Source organism: Camelus bactrianus, chromosome 20 (genome assembly GCF_048773025.1).
Source record: "Camelus bactrianus isolate YW-2024 breed Bactrian camel chromosome 20, ASM4877302v1, whole genome shotgun sequence".
Classification (NCBI taxonomy): domain Eukaryota; kingdom Metazoa; phylum Chordata; class Mammalia; order Artiodactyla; family Camelidae; genus Camelus; species Camelus bactrianus.
Genome location: NC_133558.1, coordinates 16,731,223 through 16,750,960, shown reverse-complemented (window position 1 = coordinate 16,750,960; position 19,738 = coordinate 16,731,223). Strand labels below are relative to the sequence as shown.

Sequence of the window (19,738 nt, the reverse complement as noted above, 5' to 3'; positions counted from 1 at the left end):
ATAGGGTTGCATTTGAGGGAGTGAAAGAAGGCCAGGTGTCATTAGGAGAAAGAGCATAGTTCAAAACCAGCTGGAGGAATTGATGATGGGTTCCTGTGTGTCACACCTCAGGCCATGTTAGAAATTTTGTTCTTTCTCCTAGAAGCAATGGGAAGATATGATGCACTTTTTAAAAGGTGGCATACACACACACACACACACACACACACACACACACAAGGGTGCTCATACCAACTGGTGACATCAAAATCAAATTTGTACTCTAGTACGAATGTCAGCTTCCTGGTTTTGATACTGTAATACATTAACAAAGTGACATACATGTCACTATGGGGAGAAGCTAGTTGAAGGGTCCAGGGGACCCGACTATTAATGCAAACTCCTGTCAGTCTATTTTATTTTTATTCTAAACTTTATTTCAAAATAAAAATTTGTAAAGAGTTGATGAGAGAGAAAGATGTGAGGTTTACAGTGAAAAGATGTGCTGGAATAATGTCTTTTTTTCTTTAGTTTTTTGTCCTGCAGGTGCAGCCTAACTGTTACCACCATCATTATTAGTCATGCGTACCAGAAGTACTTCTCATAAGTCTAACTCAAAACTCCCAAGGTCTTGCCACTAGAAGAAACTTTCCAGAAGCAATCTGGCAAACTTAAATTGTAGTTAAACAATTTTTTAAAAATTGGTTACCTTTCGCTCTACCAGAAATAACTGATCCAAAAATATAATGACAATTACACCAATTACAATGGAGGCAGCCAGTAGAAAATGTCTAAGAGTTAGCTGAGCATACATAGGACCATTATGAAAAAGTGAATTTTCAAAACCATAATAAAGAACAAGCACGATGATCTGAATAAATGGGAATATGCCCTCTGCTTTTGCATAGGATTAAAAATAGCAAAACAGAGCTCCTTAAGTTGCTTTTTTAAACTTATATGCACCATTAATTTGATTTTTCCTTTCATGGATTTGTGACCCTTGGAAGCAGTTTCACATCTTTTGTCTACATAGTAATTGGATATCACAGGGAACAGTAGGTAAATTTTCCCACTTTGAAATAAGGCATTCCTTCATTCACCAGATATTTACTGGGCACCGACCATGCAGCAGATACCATATGTCTCAGCCTTCCTGGAGTTTACATCCCTGTGTACAGAATACTGAACATCTTCCCATTTAACACAAAACTGAAATAATCTAATTAAGAAATTACGGATAAGGAGGGGAGGGTATAGCTCAGTGGTAGAGCGCATGCCTAGTGTGCATGAGGTCCTGGGTTCAATTCCCAGTACCTCCAATAAATAACATAATATTTAAAAAAAAATCAAAACTAAAGTCAAAATTCCATGACAAGCAAAATATCAAAATTTTAAACACAGGCAGCCACACTACCATGCCACAATACCAAGTCTGAGGCAAAAGGAAAAAAGTATGTCCATATATAAATGATTTTGTGTATTTTTAATGGTTTTTTTCCCCAAGAACATTAAACTATTTGAAAAATATTGAAATGTTGAAGAGCAGCTATACTAAAATTCTCATCATTTTTAGTTTAAATATTTTATTTAGACCCAAACCAGAATTTCCTTAAATTTTATTTTCCTGGTTTTAATGGAATCAAATTCATCAATATAGTTTTAAAATCAACTTTTGAGGAAAACTAACGATTAAAAAATACACAAAAGCATGTATATAGGAATGCACATTTTAAAATTTTGCCTTAGTTTCCAATATGAGCCCACTGAGAAACTGAGAAACAAAGATATGGTTAGTTCAACCTGTTTCACACAGTGCACGCAAAGCCTTAGAATCTAACCCAGAACTTCGGCTAAGTGGTTCATTCAATCAAGTAAAACAAAAATATTTAGAGAGGTTTTCTTTTTATATTTTTAGGCTCATTATTACAAAAATTGTATCAGTGCTTACTTTGGCTTGGTGTCAGATATTTGTATTCATACGAACAAAGATATAAGAAATTCATGAAGCTTAATATGGATTCCTTTCTATCAAAGACATTTAAAACATATATTTGGAAACATTTCAAGTTTACTGTGAACAGAATTATCAGGGACTTGGGATAGAAGTGACAATCTGCTTCAAAGAAATGGCTTGTACTCAAGTATGGAGCTATGCCTTCTCAATTTAAAATTGGAAGATGAACTATACTTCAATCAAAAATAAATCTCAACTACAATTCGATAATAAAATAAAATAAAATTGGAAGCAGCTTCCCTGTTACTGCACTTCCAAAAACAAATGCAAAAGTGTCACACATGAGCTCCAAATCAATTTTAAGTGAACACATAAAAGAATTTTGACCACTTTTGATTTGGAGTGGAATGTAGAATTAACAACAGGCACCCAGATTTTGTACCATAGATATGCCAAAAGATATTTTGAAACCCCTCTTGGCAAAAATTATATTACATTATGATTCAAAGTTGCATCGTAAACAGAGTCTACTCAAAGACTGGGGTTTGAGAAATGTGAGAGTTGCAGTTTTCTTGTAAAAAACAGGAAAGAGCCAATGCTTCCTTCCTGCTGGAGCTTTTTATAAATCATTCAAATTAAGTGCGGTTGGTTAATTCTTTAAGTACCTAGCTCTTAACGACATACTACATCATAGGGAGTCTGCTATGTGGTGGGAGAGAGAAGCAGGGTTTTTAAAAGCATCTATGTGCAAGTAAACAGGGCAGTGCCTAGGTACTAGGTTATAGTGTTCTGCAGAATAATCATACACATTTATACATTAAAAAGTGCTAGATTTATGGTAAGTAGCCTGATCAGGGTAATCATTTTTTAATGTATAGAAATAGCAAATCACTATGTTGTGTATCGGGGACTAACACAGTGTTGTAAGTCAATTATACTTCAAAAACAAACTCAGAGGAAAAGAGATCAGATTTGTGTTTATCAGAGGCAGGTGGTGGAGAGAAGGGGAATTGAAAAGGAGAGCCAGGGATTCCTGAAACTCAATACGGAATTTGGCTTCTAAAAGAGATTCTAAAATAAATCGGGAGTTTGAGTTTGCAGATGCTCCTCTATAGAAACTATATAGCAGATATAACTACTATCTATAAAATAAATAAACACGAGTTTCTACTGAAGAGCACAGGGAACTATATTCAATATCTTGTAGTAACCTATAATGAAAAAGAATATGAAAAGGAATATATGTATGTATATGTATGACTGAAACATTATGCTGTACACCAAAAATTGATGCAACATTGTAAACTGATCATATTTTGATTTAAAAAAATGTTTAATTAAAAATATAAAAAATAAGATAAAATAAAAAAGATGTAGAGGATGGAAGCAGAATCAACTGGAACTATTGAGTCACACATCCTCTTCCTCCCCCTGAGTAATGCCTTGTAGGAGCGACTAAGTCACTGGAGGCGAACGAGCAACTGTCATTCTTTTAAGATACCCAGAGAGAAGCAACGACAGACTATGGGCAGGCAAGTGAGGGGTGGCACTAGCTCTCTGGGAAAGCAGAAAAGCACCCTCCACCAGCAGGTGGTGCATTCAAAGGAGGGGAGGAAAATGCCATCAGGTAAACACCAAGCTTGGATCACTTGGAGGGAGGGGCATAAAAAGTATTTTAATTGAAAAGAGGTTTTGAGCTGTCAATGCCAAATGATTCTCTCTTGAAACCTAACATCATCCAGCTTTCCTCTCAAAATGTTTGCCTTTTTGTAGCCTCGAACAAACAACTGAGATCCTGTTGTGTCTCTCACCTGCTGAAGCTGCTGGTCTCAAGGAAGGAATCAATTTTGTTCGAAATAAGAGCACTGGCAAAGATTACATCTTGTATAAGAAACAGAGCCACCTGAGAGCCTGTAAGAATATGTGCAAGCACCAAGGAGGCCTGTTCATAAAAGATATCGAGGATTTAGATGGAAGGTACCAAGAGTCCTTTGCTTTCTCCCTGAGGACCCTTTATACAGTTAGATTTGAGCTCGTTGAGAAATTTTAAATGAACCAATCAGCAAATTATTCCCCCTAGCAAGTGCATAAATTTTCCTTATGCTCCTTTAGGGCATCTCTCTGATCTCAGAATGTTAAGACCTTTACTTAATTTTTTCTCTCTCTCTTAAGAACTCTAATTTAAAATTTATTCCTAGCTTGATAGAAGTGAAACTTCAAAGATACGTGTGTCTGAGTGGGTGGGTGTGTTTACCGGCTTTGATATTTAAAGACTCAGGCTTCTTTTGGTTTCCTTTCCTACTCCCCCAGAAGTATGTGAGGAGTGGGTACTTTTCTAAACACTGCTGGAGAGCAGATAGAATTCCCCTGACAGCCTCGTTGTGATTAAAAACCAAAAATGGTAGAGCTCACCCCCACCTCCACTGTACCTGCCCTGAACAGTGGCTCTTCTAATCATTTCTTGGAAGAACTCGGTGCAAGTAGCCCCTCCTCCCAGTTCAGAAGCAGTACCAGGACAGGACCGTCAAAGAGAGAGCAGCTCTGCCTGGCAGAGCCACTGAGGGTTCGGGGTGGGGGATGCTTTGCCAGTCTGATGCTTAACACCGGCAACAGTCTAGAATACTTGCACACAGATTTGTTTCACTGCATACTTAGTTTCAAGGGCCTAGCCCACACATTATTAGGTTTTTAAATGTTAAACGCTATTGCATCTGTAGCTTGCTTGGCTCCCCAGACAGGGTTGCTAGATTGGGCAAATAAAAATAGAAGGCACCCAGTTAAACTTGCATTTCAGATAAGCAACGAATATATTTTTTAGTATAGATATATTCCAGGTATTGCGTGGGGGACACCTTTAGCTGGCAACTCCACTCTCGGAGAACCTCTTGGTTATTAGCTGACAGCCCCGTTTTGAGTCCCTTCCATCTTCCCAGTGGATTCAATTTAGGGAAGCCTTAGACGTGGGCAGTTCAGTCACTTGTGAGCTTCTGCAGGCACTGGCGGACCTTGAAGTCTTCCAACTGCTGCAGAACTAGCACTCTGCTTTTCCTTTCTCCTTTTCTGTCCTTAGTGGGCTGTTTCACATGGTGCACACTTAACCGGCCGTTTAAGGAACTGTCATCACTTCATGATTAAGAGCGTGGTCATTCCTCTTAGACTGCCTGGTTAGAAGGCTGGCCCTACCACTTATCAGCTCCATGATGTTGGAAAACCTTCTTAGCCTTTCTGGGCCTCCGTCCTCGCCTCTATAAAATGAAAGTAATACCTACTCTGTCGGGCTGCTGAGAGGATTGATTTCAAACACTTGAAACAATGTCTGGAGTATGATAGTACTCAACAAATGTCAGTTACATTTACTGGTATTATTACTCTGCCATGAGATTCTTGTGTCGCTTAGGAACAGCGGTTGTTTACAGGAATTCAGATTGTTCTTGAACTTAGCTGGCCCATTTTAGCTTAGAGATTGCTTTGCCACAGACTGGCATTCTTTCTTTTACCCAAAGCCTTGGAGATGATTGATCCTATTGTCACCCTGTTGTGTTGGCAGGCTAATCTGGAGATCACTCGCTGAGCTCCCCTGCCCATGAGGAACCAGGTTCTCTCAGTTTTAGTCCACGATGCAGCTCACCAAACATTTATAAGCTGAAATTCCATCCCCGGAGTAATTTACATGCTATCCTCCCCCATCCATGCTCCTCCCCCAAGGACTGGTTCTCCTTGGGTTCAACATGTAGCAATTCACCTGAGGAGTCTCTTTTCCCAGAATACAGGCAAGAGTAATGACCTACCTATTCTAATCTCCCTACCTCAGCCATTTTTCTTCTTCGTACGTAATCAAGATCAGCAGCTCTCGTAAGCTGCGGTTCTCGTGTTTTACATCTAACAGTTTTCACAACCTCTCTTGCACATGAAGCTGTCACCCCCTGCTATCTACCTGCTGCCTGTGAACAGTTAGGATCCTGCCACATTTTCCCTAAAATGACCCAGAATGCTGAATAGCTGCATTTGGAATGCTCAGTTTTTGAAAGGTTGTTGGCTATTCATTGATGAGAAAGGAGATATTACAAAATAATCTATAAATCGAAGTGTGGAATATGCTTTTTGCCTTATTACTAGAAAAGAGCATTTTAAAATTCATGATATAATGAAGCTGGAAAAAATCTGCGTAATTTACTGTTAAAATAGATGTTGTTAGTTTAAAAAAAAATCTGATGTTTCTGGTTTGACACCTATTTGTTTGTAAAAAAAAAAAATGCTTTAACTGTTAAAAAATAGACTTCACTAGAGACACTGTCAAAATAGATGAGAAATGAAACTTTCATGCCCAAGCTTCAACTACCACATCCCCCTCAACGGTATGGTGAAAAAGGAAAAAGAAAATTACTAAGTCTCCAATTTTGCTACCATCTGATTCTCATTCTGAAAGAGGGTTGCCAGAGTTAGCAAATTAAAATGCAGAACACTCAGTTAAATTTGAATTGCAGATAAGCAACAAATTTCTAGTATATGTCAAACATTGTGTGAGAAGTATTTTTAAATTATTTATTTATCTGAAATTCATATTTAACTGGGCATCGTGTATTTTATCTAGCAACCATGTTCTGAAATCATTCCTCATTTTGGCCCCCAGTTGGATCTTCTCCAGCCTGGCTTGTATATGGAGAACCCTCCCTAAAGATGGCTTTATTCTGATGGTTTTTGATGATTTCCAACACATATTATGTTATGACATGATGTTATCTTCACTTAAAATTACCTACTGAAGATTAGTCTGTTTTTCCTTGGGTATTTGAATATTAGCTATTAATAGTTTTCCTTTCAGGTATTTTGTGTTCAACCAATTACAGTTATTTAATTTCATCACAAAATAATGCATTTAATCCTAAAAAATGATGTTTTCACTATTTCACAAACCTAAGTACAATTTTTCATCCAGGTCTGTTAGATGCACAAAGCACAACTGGAAGTTAGATGTGAGCACCATGAAGTATATCAATCCTCCAGGCAGCTTCTGTCAAGACGAACTGGGTAAATACCATCAATGTTGATCAATGTGTTCCGCTATTACTGCTACTGGGGGGTCATTCTTGTCCACTTGTTTCTAATCTTGAAGATTTGGATACATTCTGATTTTAAACTGTGGACACTGGATCTTTTTAAAGTAATTAGCACTGAACATTCTAAGCAGGCTTTCTCCCAAAGATCTCCTCGTTCATTAGACTAGTCTAGCTAAAGCTTTGTAAATTTTGTTAATCTTTTCAAAGAACTAACTTTTGATTTCATTAATTTTCTCTTGTTTTTCTAGTCTCAATTCCATTTATTTCAGCTCTAATTTTTTTGTTGTTGTTATTTCCTTCCTTCTACTTGCTTTGGGTTTAGTTTGGTCCTCTTTTTTTAATTCCTAAGGTGGAACGTTGGGGTTTTTATTTGAGATATTTTTTATTTTAGGCGTGTACAGGTCTAATTTCCTGTTATGCACTGCAACTGTTTTAGCTGCATTTCATACATTTCAGCATGTTATGTTTTCATTTTTATTCATCTCAAAGTATTTTCTAATTTCTCTTGTGATTTCTTTCTTAAACCATTTGTATTTAGAAGTATGTTGTTTAATTTCTACATTTTTGTGAATTTTCCAGCTTTCTTCTCTTATTGGTGTCTAATTTCATTTCATTGTGGTCAGAGACAATGCTTTGTATGACTTTGTATACTTTGATCCTTTTAAATTTATTGAAATTTGTTTTATGGTCTAACATATGGTCTCTACTGGAGAATATTCCACATGCACTTGAGAATAATATGTATTCTGTTGTTGGGTGGTGTGTTCTGCCTATGTTTGTCAGGTCTGGTTGGTTTACAGTGTTATTTGAGTCGTCTGTTTCCTTGTTGACCTTCTATCTGGTTGTTTCATCTTCCAGTCATCTTTTTAGGCATACTTTTACAAATAATTACAGTTATTCTATGTATTATTTTTATTTCATGTTTTCTTAATAATATTATTATATTAGTCAGATTATGTTAAATTCTGTATATACATAATTTTAAAGTATATTTTCCACTAAGTATTAACTTAAATAATTTATTTAGCTATTCCTCTGTTGTTGGAATTTAGGCTGTTTGTAATTTCGTTTTCCATCAAAGCCAAAACTGTGATCTTTGTGCTTAAGAGCTTCTCTTTGTTTGGAGTTGTTTCTGTAAGATAGTTGAATTATTAGCAGAAGGGTATGACTAACTCATACTTTTACCCATACTTAACACCTCATACACCTTGGTAAAGATGGGCTTCACATGGGTGGGTAGCCTAACTGAAAAAGTCACGACTATAAAAATAACAGAAGAAATATAGAATCTTTTTGTGACCTGGTGACTGGTGGCACTTCTCGACTCTTCAAATAACACTTCAAAAGTACAGCTTAAAGGGCAACCTCCCCCCACCCCACACATAAATCTGGTGAATGTGATTTCCTCAACACTAAAGATTTTTGCTAAATGGAGGACACCATAGACAAAGTTAAAAGACATGATCATTTGGATGATTATTTTGCAATGTTTACAACCAACATGGGTCTATTATCTAACATATAGGAGGAAGTAATGTGAATTGACAAGAAAAAGATAGGAAACCCAGTTATAAAAAATGAAGAAAGGACGTGAATTAGCATTTTAGGAAAAATCCCCAGAGGTCAATAAGCACATGAAGATATACTGAACTCATTCATTATCAGAAAACTGCAAACTAAAGCACTGAGGTGTTCCTTTACATCTTTTTGACTGATAAAAAGTTAGAAACTGAGATGATGCCAAATGTGTCAGAGATATAAAGCTACAGGAATCCTCATGCATGTGGTGGGTGTGTGGCTGCTACATCCATGCTGGAGAGTAACTTGACAGTGATTAGTCAGAGGGGGTTTATGAATACACCATGAACTGTCCATCCCACTCCTGTTTATATGCTCAAGAAATCTTGTTGTGGAACCTATGGGTCCACCACTGGGAGAGTGAGTCAGTAAAACGTGCTGGACCGTGGAATACTAAATTGCAGTTAGAGGAAGTGGTCTCGATGTACATGTGGCAACATGAATGAATCTTAAAAAACATAGTAATGAGTGAAAAAAGAGTAAGAAACAGATTGGAGACCCAAAGCTATTTATATACATTAAAGATGCATCCACACAATATTATACACATTTCGCACAAACATTCAAATGGTAGCCTGTAGGGAAGGTGAGGGAAATCAGAGTAGGAAACGAGATAAAGGGATTAAGTAAGTAAGTCAGTAAGTATAGCTTTGCCTGGACGGAATATAATGTGTCATGAACTAAAAAGTATGATTAACACAGTCCTCTTTACTTGAGGTCCTAAATGAATGAATGAATCCATTATTTAGTTATCCATTCTTTAATATGCATTGCATTAAAATCCAGTTTTTAGAATGAACCAATTTTTGTTCCCGCCAAACTAGTATATGAGCCAGCCTTTTCTTTCATGCCTTACCAGCTCAGAGCATTCTTAGTCTTTCAGACTTTCCTCATTTGAGACAAAAATAGCACACTGTTTTAAATTGCATTTGTCTCTCAAATATGATGCTAATGTTTTACAAATGTGTTGGCCAATTTTCTTTGGTGGTAGAAGTTTTTCATTTTACATTTGTATCCAGATTTTCTACCGGAATTGTTTCCATTGCTATTAAACTTAAAACTCTTCCCTTTGATATTCTTTTTTTTTTTAATATACTTTTTAACCAATTGGTTGCTTTCCTTTGGAACATAAAAAACAGTTATTTAAATAGGATCCTCTCCTTGACTGTCCTTATGCCAATAATCAATGATTCAATTATAGTTTTCTAATATGTTTTTGTTCCAATTCTTCTTCATTAGTCTTCCTTATAAAAAGATTTTAATGAATTCTATTTGTTTGTTCTTCTGGATAAATATTAAGTTACAACCCAAAGGACTTAGATTTCATTTGTTTGTGAGATCAAAATAAGGTCTCCACATTCTCCTGCCTTATAGATGCAGGAAGTTGGCAGAGATTATGTTTTCCTTCAGTGCATAAATGCAATTTATCTTTGTGCAAGGGTCATAGAGACCTTTATGGTATTTGCTTTGAAATAATAGTTAAGAATTATAGGCTGTTACATTTTTCTATTTCTCTTGAAAGAGAGAAAAATTCTAGAAGGAAAATCCTGAAGAATGGATATCAATGCAGTTTTCTGGGAGTCTCCTATAATACCTTGTTTTTTGTTTTTTGTTTTTTTTAACATTTTTTTATTGATTTATAATCATTTTACAATGTTGTGTCAAATTCCAGTGTTCAGCACAATTTTTCAGTTATTCATGGACATATACACACTCATTGTCACATTTTTTTCTCTGTGAGTTATCATAACATTTTGTGTATATTTCCCTGTGCTATACAGTGTAGTCTATTCTACAATTTTGAAATCCCAGTCTATCCCTTCCCACCCTCCACCCCCCTGGTAACCACAAGTCTGTATTCTCTGTCTGTGAGTCTATTTCTGTCCTTTATTTATGCTTTGTTTTTGTTTGTTTTTGTTTTTGTTTTTTAGATTCCACATATGAGCGACCTCATATGGTATTTTTCTTTCTCTTTCTGGCTTACTTCACTTAGAATGACATTCTCCAGGAGCATCCATGTTGCTGCAAATGGCATTATGTTGTCGGTTTTTATGGCTGAGTAGTATTCCATTGTATAAATATACCACATCTTCTTTATCCAGTCACCTGTTGATGGACATTTAGGCTGTTTCCATGTTTTGGCTATTGTAAATAGTGCTGCTATGAACATTGGGGTGCAGGTGTCATCCTGAAGTAGATTTCCTTCTGGATACAAGCCCAGGAGTGGGATTCCTGGGTCATATGGTAAGTCTATTCCTAGTCTTTTGAGGAATCTCTACACTGTTTTCCATAGTGGCTGCACCAAACTGCATTCCCACCAGCAGTGTAGGAGGGTTCCCCTTTCTCCACAGCCTCTCCAGCATTTGTCATTTGTGGATTTTTGAATGACGGCCATTCTGACTGGTGTGAGGTGATACCTCATTGTAGTTTTGATTTGCATTTCTCTGATAATTAGTGATATTGAGCATTTTTTCATGTGCTTTTTGATCATTTGTATGTCTTCCTTGGAGAATTGCTTGTTTAGGTCTTCTGCCCATTTTTGGATTGGGTTGTTTATTTTTTTCTTATTGAGTCATATGAGCTGCTTATATATTCTGGAGATCAAGCCTTTGTCGGTTTCACTTGCAAAAATTTTCTCCCATTCCGTAGGTTTTCTTCTTGTTTTACTTCTGGTTTCCTTTGCTGTGCAGAAGCTTGTAAGTTTCATTAGGTCCCATTTGTTTATTCTTGCTTTTATTTCTTCTAGGAGAAAATTTTTTAAATGTATGTCAGATAATGTTTTGCCTATGTTTTCCTCTAGGAGGTTTATTGTATCTTGTCTTATGTTTAAGTCATTAATCCATTTTGAGTTGATTTTTGTATATGGTGTAAGGGAGTGTTCTAGCTTCATTGTTTTACATGCTGCTGTCCAGTTTTCCCAACACCATTTGCTGAAGAGACTGTCTTTATTCCAATGTATATTCTTGCCTCCTTTGTCAAAGATGAGTTGACCAAAAGTTTGTGGGTTCATTTCTGGGCTCTCTATTCTGTTCCATTGGTCTATGTGTCTGTTTTGGTACCAATACCATGCTGTCTTGATGACTGTAGCTCTATAGTATTGTCTGAAGTCTGGAAGAGTTATTCCTCCAGCCTCTTTCTTTCTCTTCAGTAATGCTTTGGCAATTCTAGGTCTTTGATGGTTCCATATGAATTTTATTGTGATTTTTTCTAGTTCTGTGAAATATGTCCTGGGTAATTGGATAGGGATTGCATTAAATCTGTAGATTGCCTTGGGCAGTGTGACCATTTTAACAATATTGATTCTTCCAATCCAAGAGCATGGAATATCTTTCCATTTTTTAAAGTCTTCTTTAATTTCCTTCATCAATGGTTTATAGTTTTCTGTGTATAATTCTTTCACCTCCTTGGTTAGATTTATTCCCAGATATTTTATTACTTTGGGTGCTATTTTAAAGGGGATTGTTTCTTTACTTTCTTCTTCTGTTGATTTATCGTTAGTGTAAAGAAATGCAACTGATTTTTGAACGTTAATTTTGTAACCTGCTACCTTGCTGAATTCTTCAATCAGCTCTAGTAGCTTTTGTGTGGACCTTTTAGGGTTTTCTATATATAGTAGCATGTCATCAGCATATAATGACACTTTTACCTCTTCTTTTCCAATTTGGATCCCTTTTATTTCTTTCTCTTGCCTGACTGCTGTGGCTAGGACTTCCAGGACTATGTTGAATAGGAGTGGTGATAGTGGGCATCCTTGTCTTGTCCCAGATTTTAGTGGGAAGCTTTTGAGTTTTTCACCGTTGAGTACTATGCTGGCTGTAGGTTTGTCATATATAGCTTTTATTATGTTGAGATATGTTCCCTCTATACCCACTTTGGCGAGAGTTTTTATCATAAATGGGTGTTGAATTTTATCAAATGCTTTTTCTGCATCGATTGAGATGATCATGTGGTTTTTGTCCTTTCTCTTGTTGATGTGATGTATTACACTGGTTGATTTGCGTATGTTGAACCAGCCTTGTGTCCCTGGGATGAACCCCACTTGGTCATGATGTATAATCTTTTTTATGTGTTGTTGGATTCTATTTGCTAAAATTTTGGTGAGGATTTTGGCGTCTATGTTCATCCCTTTTTTTTTTTTTAATTTTTATTGAAGTGTAGTTGATTTACAATGTTAGTTTCAGGTGTACAGTGATTCAGTTATACATATACATACATATATATTTTTTCTTTTCAGATTCTTTTCCATTATATGTTATTACAAGAAATTGAATATAGTTCCCTGTGCTATACAGTAGGTCCTTGTTGTTTATCTATTTTATATATAGCAATGTGTGAGTATTAATCCCCAACCCCTAATTTTATCCCTCTCTGTCCTTTCCCCTTTGGTAACCATAGTTTGCTTTCTATGTCCATGAGTTAGTTTTTGAATACCTTGTATTTTTGTACTGGTATTTGCTGGCATATACTTTTGTTTGTCCAATACTGAACTTTCTTTTTAACACTTCATTCTTTGAAGGTAAAATAATTACCACAATAATACTATTATTTATTAAATGCCTTCTCTGTGCCAGGCATAGTGCTGGACATTTTGGGATCTATTATCTCATTTAATCCCCACAATAACTCTATGAAATATGTGTGATCATCCTATTTTACAGATCAGGAAACTGAAACCCAGGATGCTGGTAATAAGCAGCACAGTCGTAATCCAAACCCAGATGTTCCCAAATCCAGCATTCTGCCTATTTCATAACACTGTTTTCCAGCAACCATATAGCCTGGAAATAATGATAAGATATATCTTTATTATATAACTTGCATTTTCAAAGACATTTTTTAATAATAATGGTGATATTAAGCATCTTTTCTGTGGTCCTGATTTTATTAAGAAAGCCAGTTGTGTTTTACTATTAAATAAGTTGATAACTATTACTAGGAAAAATACTAATTAATATGCTTCAATTAAATTCTTAAGCAATATTTAAAAGGTATAAAAATAGCAGAGTGAATAGCCATGCGCCCAGCACTCAGCTTAAGACATAAAACATTAACCCCAGAAGGTCTTTATATACCTTCCCTTGATCATACTATATATCCTGTCATCTCCCAGAGGTAATCACTCTTCTGAATTTGGGGTTACAGGAGAGCTAGTCTTGATTATTGTATTCATTATAGTCACAAAAGGAAAACAGATGGCATCCTCCAATTGGGGGTTTGAGGAGGATATATTCACAAAAGGAATTTTTTTTTTTAATAAGGTGTAGATGTGGGAGAATCACAGGGAAGGTAGAGTAACCTGGAGTTGATAAAAACCAAGTTATCCATCTTTAGGTCCAAAGCGATGAGAGGGGAGCAGTTTCCAGAATCTGGAAGAAGAGAGAGTCATAAAGAATTGGCTTCCATGAGATGAGCAGTGACCTCTGTCCTCACTCAGAGCACAGCTAGGTCAAATGACCTTACAGGGAAAGAGCCAACCCAGCCTCACTGATTTCTTTCACCATCTCACCCTGGGGCTTCCCAATGGCCAAACTCACCTAGAGGGTGGAGAGTACGGGAGCCCTTTGATGTGGTCTGGAAAAGTCAACCTCCTGGAGCAGAAAACAGGTGGACAAGGGTGGAGACAGGTAGAGAAGAGGGGGTCTGTAGGGAAGCATGAAGCTGTCTGGTGCAATCATGTTTCTAGCTTTTAAAGTACTCTTTTAAAAATGAAGAAGTAATACATTTTATTCTTAGCTCATATTGAGATAATCCTATACCTAAATTTCCCAACTTGAAGTGCCAAGTTGGGGCAGGAGCAGTGCCTAGGTTGAGAGAGGGTGCTGTACAACCCCAAGAGAGTCTTGGAAGACATGGAATTAACACCATTAATTAATCAATTAACTCAAAATGTATTTAACAAATGCCGACTGTGAGCTGAGCATTGTTCTTGGCACACTATTGATATAGCAGCAAACAAACCACAATCCCAGATTTCATGGAGCTCACAGTCTTATAGGGGAGACAGACCATTAGCAAACAATATGTAGATTTGTCCAGTGACAATAAGAGCTAGGAAGAAAAATGACAAGGGGTGGAATGCTGGAGAGCACTCTTTGAGAGAAGGTGGTCAGAAAGCCCTCTCTGATAAGGTGGCATCTGAGTCCTCAACGAGGTCGGGGAGTGGGTATTGCTGATACTAACGAAAGCATTCCAAGGAGACCATCGAAGTGAGTCATCAGTTTGTCAGGGACAAAGAAGGAGGATGTTAAGTCTGTAGCCATGAGGATGAAGCCAGGTCAATGAGAGAGAGAAAAACAGACTTTGGGGGGAGGTAATTCTTTAAGTTGTCAACTTTTTCTTTATCGTGGCCCCTCAAGTTGACCTCGAAAATTGGAATTTGACAGCATATAAAAGTCTTTGTTCATAGCTACTAGGGAAGACTCCAAAATGCATCATTTTTCATTTTATGGGTAATTTTTTCTTCAGTTTCTTCCATTAGCAGGTATCTTAAAGTGAGTGTAATTAATATTCATTTGGCAAGTATAGGCAAAACATCTTTAAACAGACTTTGAAGAAAGTAGGAAAATGCTTGACTTTGAGGGCAGAGCAGTGATGCCATTTCCACAGGGACGGCTTTGGTCTAGGACTTCATTTGCTTTCATTTAGCAATTAATAAAAATTGCTGGCATTTATTAGAATTAACTGTCCTTGGAGGTAGCTAGGGTTAAAGAGAAAAAAATGCCCAAGATCATCCAACCATTAAGTTATTAAGTGGGAGCATGAGGGTTCCGAACAGGCCATCTGTCTCCTGAGCACACGTCCATCAGTGGTTTTCTGATGGTCTCCCAAAACAATGGGGAGGGCTCTCAAACAGGGTCCCACCTCCCTCCAATGAATCCTCTCCATGTGTCTCACAGAGGTCTTTTTAAAATGAAGATCTGATTTTAATACTTTCTTGCTCTAGCAGTTAGGTATTGCTTTCAGCATTTGTAATAGAAAACCCAAAGAAGAGTGGCCCAGTTATACAGAAGGTGCTTTTCTTTCTTTCTTTCTTTCTTTCTTTCTTTCTTTCTTTCTTTCTTTCTTTCTTTCTTTCTTTCTTTCTTTCTTTCTTTGGTGTGAGGGGGAGGTAGTTAGTTTATTTATTATTTTGATGGCAGTACTGGGGATTGAACCCCAGACCTTGTGCATGCTAGGCAAGCACTCTACCACTGAGATATACCCTTCCCCTCCCTAGAAGGTGTTTTTCCTACATCACAAGAAGTTGGAAAGTGACAGTCCTGGGCATTATGGCTGGTCCATGGTTTATCAAGGAGCCAAGTTCCTTCTATTTTCCTGCTCTGTTATCCTTAGTGCCTGGCTTTTCTCCTCGGGGTCTCAGGACGGCTCCTGTTCCTCTAAGCGTGAAACCAAGTTCCACACAAGATGGGGAAAGACGATGAGCAAACAGTACAGATCCCTTGAGTTTGTCCCTCTTTGTCAGGAAAATAAATGTGTCCCTGACAGTCCCACCATTAGACTTTTGCTCACGTCTCACCAGTCAGAGCTATGAATACTGTATGTAGAGCTGTGTCTATGGCCGCTCGTAATTGCAAGGGGGTCTGGGAAATCATGATCTTTAGACAAGTGTATCACCATTCCTAAAAAATTTTTTAAATAAAAAATAAAAACAGGGTGCTAATAGTAAGGAAGAAGAAAGTGTATAGATTTTGTATAAGCCACCAGCGTGTCTGCCATAATTACTTAAAATTCTTCACTGACTCCTCATTGCCACAAGATAAAATCTGAACTCTTCCCTTACAGGGAATCTAGGGTCCTCTGTGACCTACTCTGACCTGTCTCTCCTGCCTGGCTCAAACACCATTTTCCTCGATCATAAAGTACCAGTCACTTTGTGTATCAAGCTCTCCCATGATTCCATGCCTTTATTTGCTCTTCTCTCATTCTTTTTGCTTCACATCATCATATTTCTTTTGTCAGCCCCAAGTATCTCATCTTTCAAGTCTAGCTGAAGGATTACTTTCTATTTGAAATCTGCTTTGACTCTTACAATCAGACTGGGTGTTCCTTTCTGGACACTCCTGTAGCACCTGGAACTCATTTCTATGTATCATTCTTTTGATTGCAATGAAGTTGTTGGTGTGTGTCTGTGTCCCTGACACACCTGAGATCTCATGAGTTCCTTAAGTGTAATATAAATAAAGAAACGAATGGTTGTTGGTCTTCAACCCTCATCTCGGTAGATATTGCTTGACCCAAGTGAAAATTGCCTTCTGTTTTGATTTTCGTACTCTGTGTACCTGAGCCATACATTCCTATTTCAGTGATGCTTCTTTAAAGTCATTTTTTGTTGTTAATCCAGATTTGCTCCTCTTTGGTTCTAGTTGTAGAAAAGGATAAAGAAAATGGACTTTTGCTTCTGGAACTGAATCCTCCTAACCCCTGGGATTCAGATCCCAGATCTCCTGAAGATTTGGCTTTTGGGGAAGTACAGGTAAGAAAACACTAAATTATTATAGTCTTAAAAACAAACATAAAACCAAGATGTATATATTTACACCCTACATTACCTTGAATATTCTTGGATGTGGCTAGTTAGGACATATAATAAAGTAATTCTGAACTCTTGAGCAAATTTTTTAGAAATCCCCAGAACTTTGCAGGGAGTACAAGGAAATAGATCCTGAAAAAAATAAAAAACAAACAAACAAACAAAATCAAACAAACAAACAAGAAAACTTTAAGAGGTCGTCCCAAAGGAGAAACATGGAAAACTACTGGAGGAAGTTCAGAAATTGCCCTTAATACCAGATCATTGTCAGATAAAGTGGCCAGTTGTATATTTCTGTGTATTGCTGTAAGATCTTTTCACAAACCTTCTTGTGCATTTTCCTACTTTTAGAAGGGAGTTTCCTCCAGAAAGAACACTTTGGTAGTTGGGAGAGGTAAACAATCAAAAACTAATTTTGTTGGAGTATTTGGGAAGCTTGTGAAAATGGACCATTACTTTTTGGAGGAAACAAATTGGAACCTACCCATTACAAGCATAATAACCTGAATTTGATCTGTCGACCTCTCTTTACCCTCTTTGTTGGCTTTTCACACAGGAGTTTCTCTTACCTTATCTCTGCTTCTTGGCGTGTTCCCTTTTCATATGGATATGCCAGACCATGGGAAGGGAGTGACGAATTGATTTAGAATCCTTTAGTCCATGCTGTCTCTTAGTCATTGTTTACAGCCATTCTCAGACACCTTGACATCCTGAGTGAGTCAGCAAGTAGTTTAGAAGAGAAAGCCCTACAAGGCTCTGCCAGCCCACCAGGAATCATTCGCTCAGATATCCATTCACGCCCACTCTGGTAACTAAATCCCTAAGTATCTGCCATGACATCTCTAACTGTCTTTCCCTGTAAATTGTGCTTTGAAGGAACTGGTCACAAAAGATATTCTGCAGTGCAGACTATAAATAAATATTTAGGAGCTAATTTAAATAGAGTAGAGCTGGGTAAATCAATTGGTTTGACACCTAAAACCAACCATGAGAATTTCTATTCTAAAAAGTAAAGTGATCTCTGCTGGGGTTGTGTTCTATACAGATGCTGCTGCTGAGTCTCCCTTGAGTCCCATTTCACTGAACATGCTTAGGAGCAAAGTTCTCCAAAGTGACTTGTTAGCTAACCAGCACAGTTCATTGTTGCTGGTGGGTGATGATTTGATAATCTGAATCTCAGTCTTCCGACAGGTAACGTACCTCACTCATGCCTGCATGGACCTCAAGCTGGGAGATAAAAGGGTGGTGTTTGACCCTTGGTTAATTGGTCCTGCTTTTGCCCGAGGATGGTGGTTACTACATGAGCCTCCATCTGATTGGCTGGAGAGGCTGTGCCAAGTGGACCTAATCTACATCAGTCACATGCACTCAGACCACCTGAGGTAATGAAGTCTGAGCGCTCAACTCAGAAGAAAATGTTACAGCAAAGGCATCACTGTTTTTTCGGTTCTTTTGCATCTTTTTCGATCACTGCTGATTTTGAGGTAGATTCATTGGGATGATGAAAAGAGGACTAATTTAGATAAAAGCTTACATTTGCATAGCATAATTTTTAAACCATTTTTTAAAATTAAAATACAATCAGTTTACAATGTTGTATCAACTTCTGGTTTACAGCGTAATGTTTCAGTCATACATATATTCCTTTCCATATTCTTTTTCATTATAGGTTACTGTAAGATATTGAATATAGTTCCCTGTGCTATACAGTATAAACTTGTTATTTATCTAATTTATATATAGAAGTTAGTATCTGCAAATCTCAAACTCCCAATTTATCCCTTCCCACCTCCCTTCCCCCTGGTAACTGTAAGTTTGTTTTCTATGTCTGTGAGTCTGTTTCTGTTTTGTAAATAAGTTCATTTGTGTCTTTTTAAAAAAAATATTCCACATATAAGTGTTATCATAGGGTAGTTTTCTTTCTCTTTCTGGCTTACTTAGAATGACGATCTCCAGGTCCATCCATGTTGCTGCATAGCATAATTTTTAAAGTACTTTCACGCAGTATACCATTGGAAATGTAGAAGGAGCTATCGTGGGAAGGAGGAAAGGGTTTAATAACTATCTTCTCACTTCCCACCCTCAGGCTACTTGAAGAAAGTCTTAAGTTTAAGGATCATCAAAATTGACTTCCTTTTTTTGGCCAACATTTATGAGTGGACATAAACAACAAGTTTCTTCTGTAGAGCACAGGGAACTATATTCAATATCTTGCAGTAACCTATAATGAAAAAGAATATGATAACAAATATATGTATGACTGAAACATGCTGCACACCAGAAATTGACACACATTGTAAACTCACTATGGTTCAATAAAAAAACTACATTTATGGCTGGAGTCAGCACATCCTTTCTATAAAGGATCAGAGTGTAACTATTTTGGACTTTACAATCAATATGGTTAGTGTCTCAATGACTCAACTCTGCTGTTACAGTACAAAACAGCCATAGGCAATCCTGAATAAGCCCGATTGTCTTCCAATAAAATCTTATTTATGTACAATGACACGTGAACATCATAAATTTTTCATGTGTCGCCGAATAGGCTTGCCCTTTTGATTTCCTTTTCAACCCTTTAAAAAGGTAAAATGCGTCCCTAGCTTACAGCGTCAGGTTGCTGTGGTTTACCAATTCCTG

General features: G+C 37.2%; 1 protein-coding gene and 1 non-coding gene across 15 annotated transcripts in view; both read left to right on the top strand.

Annotated features, from left to right (window-relative positions):
* Nucleotides 1–19,738, top strand: part of LOC105084186 (cytidine monophosphate-N-acetylneuraminic acid hydroxylase) — a 216,769-nt gene that overhangs the window by 170,431 nt on the left and 26,600 nt on the right. For 11 of the 14 annotated variants that reach the window (XR_012500997.1, XR_012500998.1, XM_045509555.2 and 8 more), the window contains 4 exons: nucleotides 3,707–3,910; nucleotides 6,870–6,961; nucleotides 16,932–17,041; nucleotides 18,290–18,480. Coding sequence is in view for 12 of the 14 variants with exons in the window: in XM_045509555.2 (XP_045365511.1) it covers nucleotides 3,707–3,910; nucleotides 6,870–6,961; nucleotides 16,932–17,041; nucleotides 18,290–18,480 (597 nt within the window). In the remaining 2 variants the exon portion in view is untranslated. The remainder of the gene's footprint in view (nucleotides 1–3,706; nucleotides 3,911–6,869; nucleotides 6,962–16,931; nucleotides 17,042–18,289; nucleotides 18,481–19,738) is intronic. The other 3 variants (XM_074348188.1, XM_074348190.1, XM_074348189.1) reach the window with 1 other exon arrangement.
* Nucleotides 1,226–1,298, top strand: TRNAT-AGU (transfer RNA threonine (anticodon AGU)). The gene has a single exon. It is a non-coding gene; the product is annotated as a tRNA-Thr (tRNA).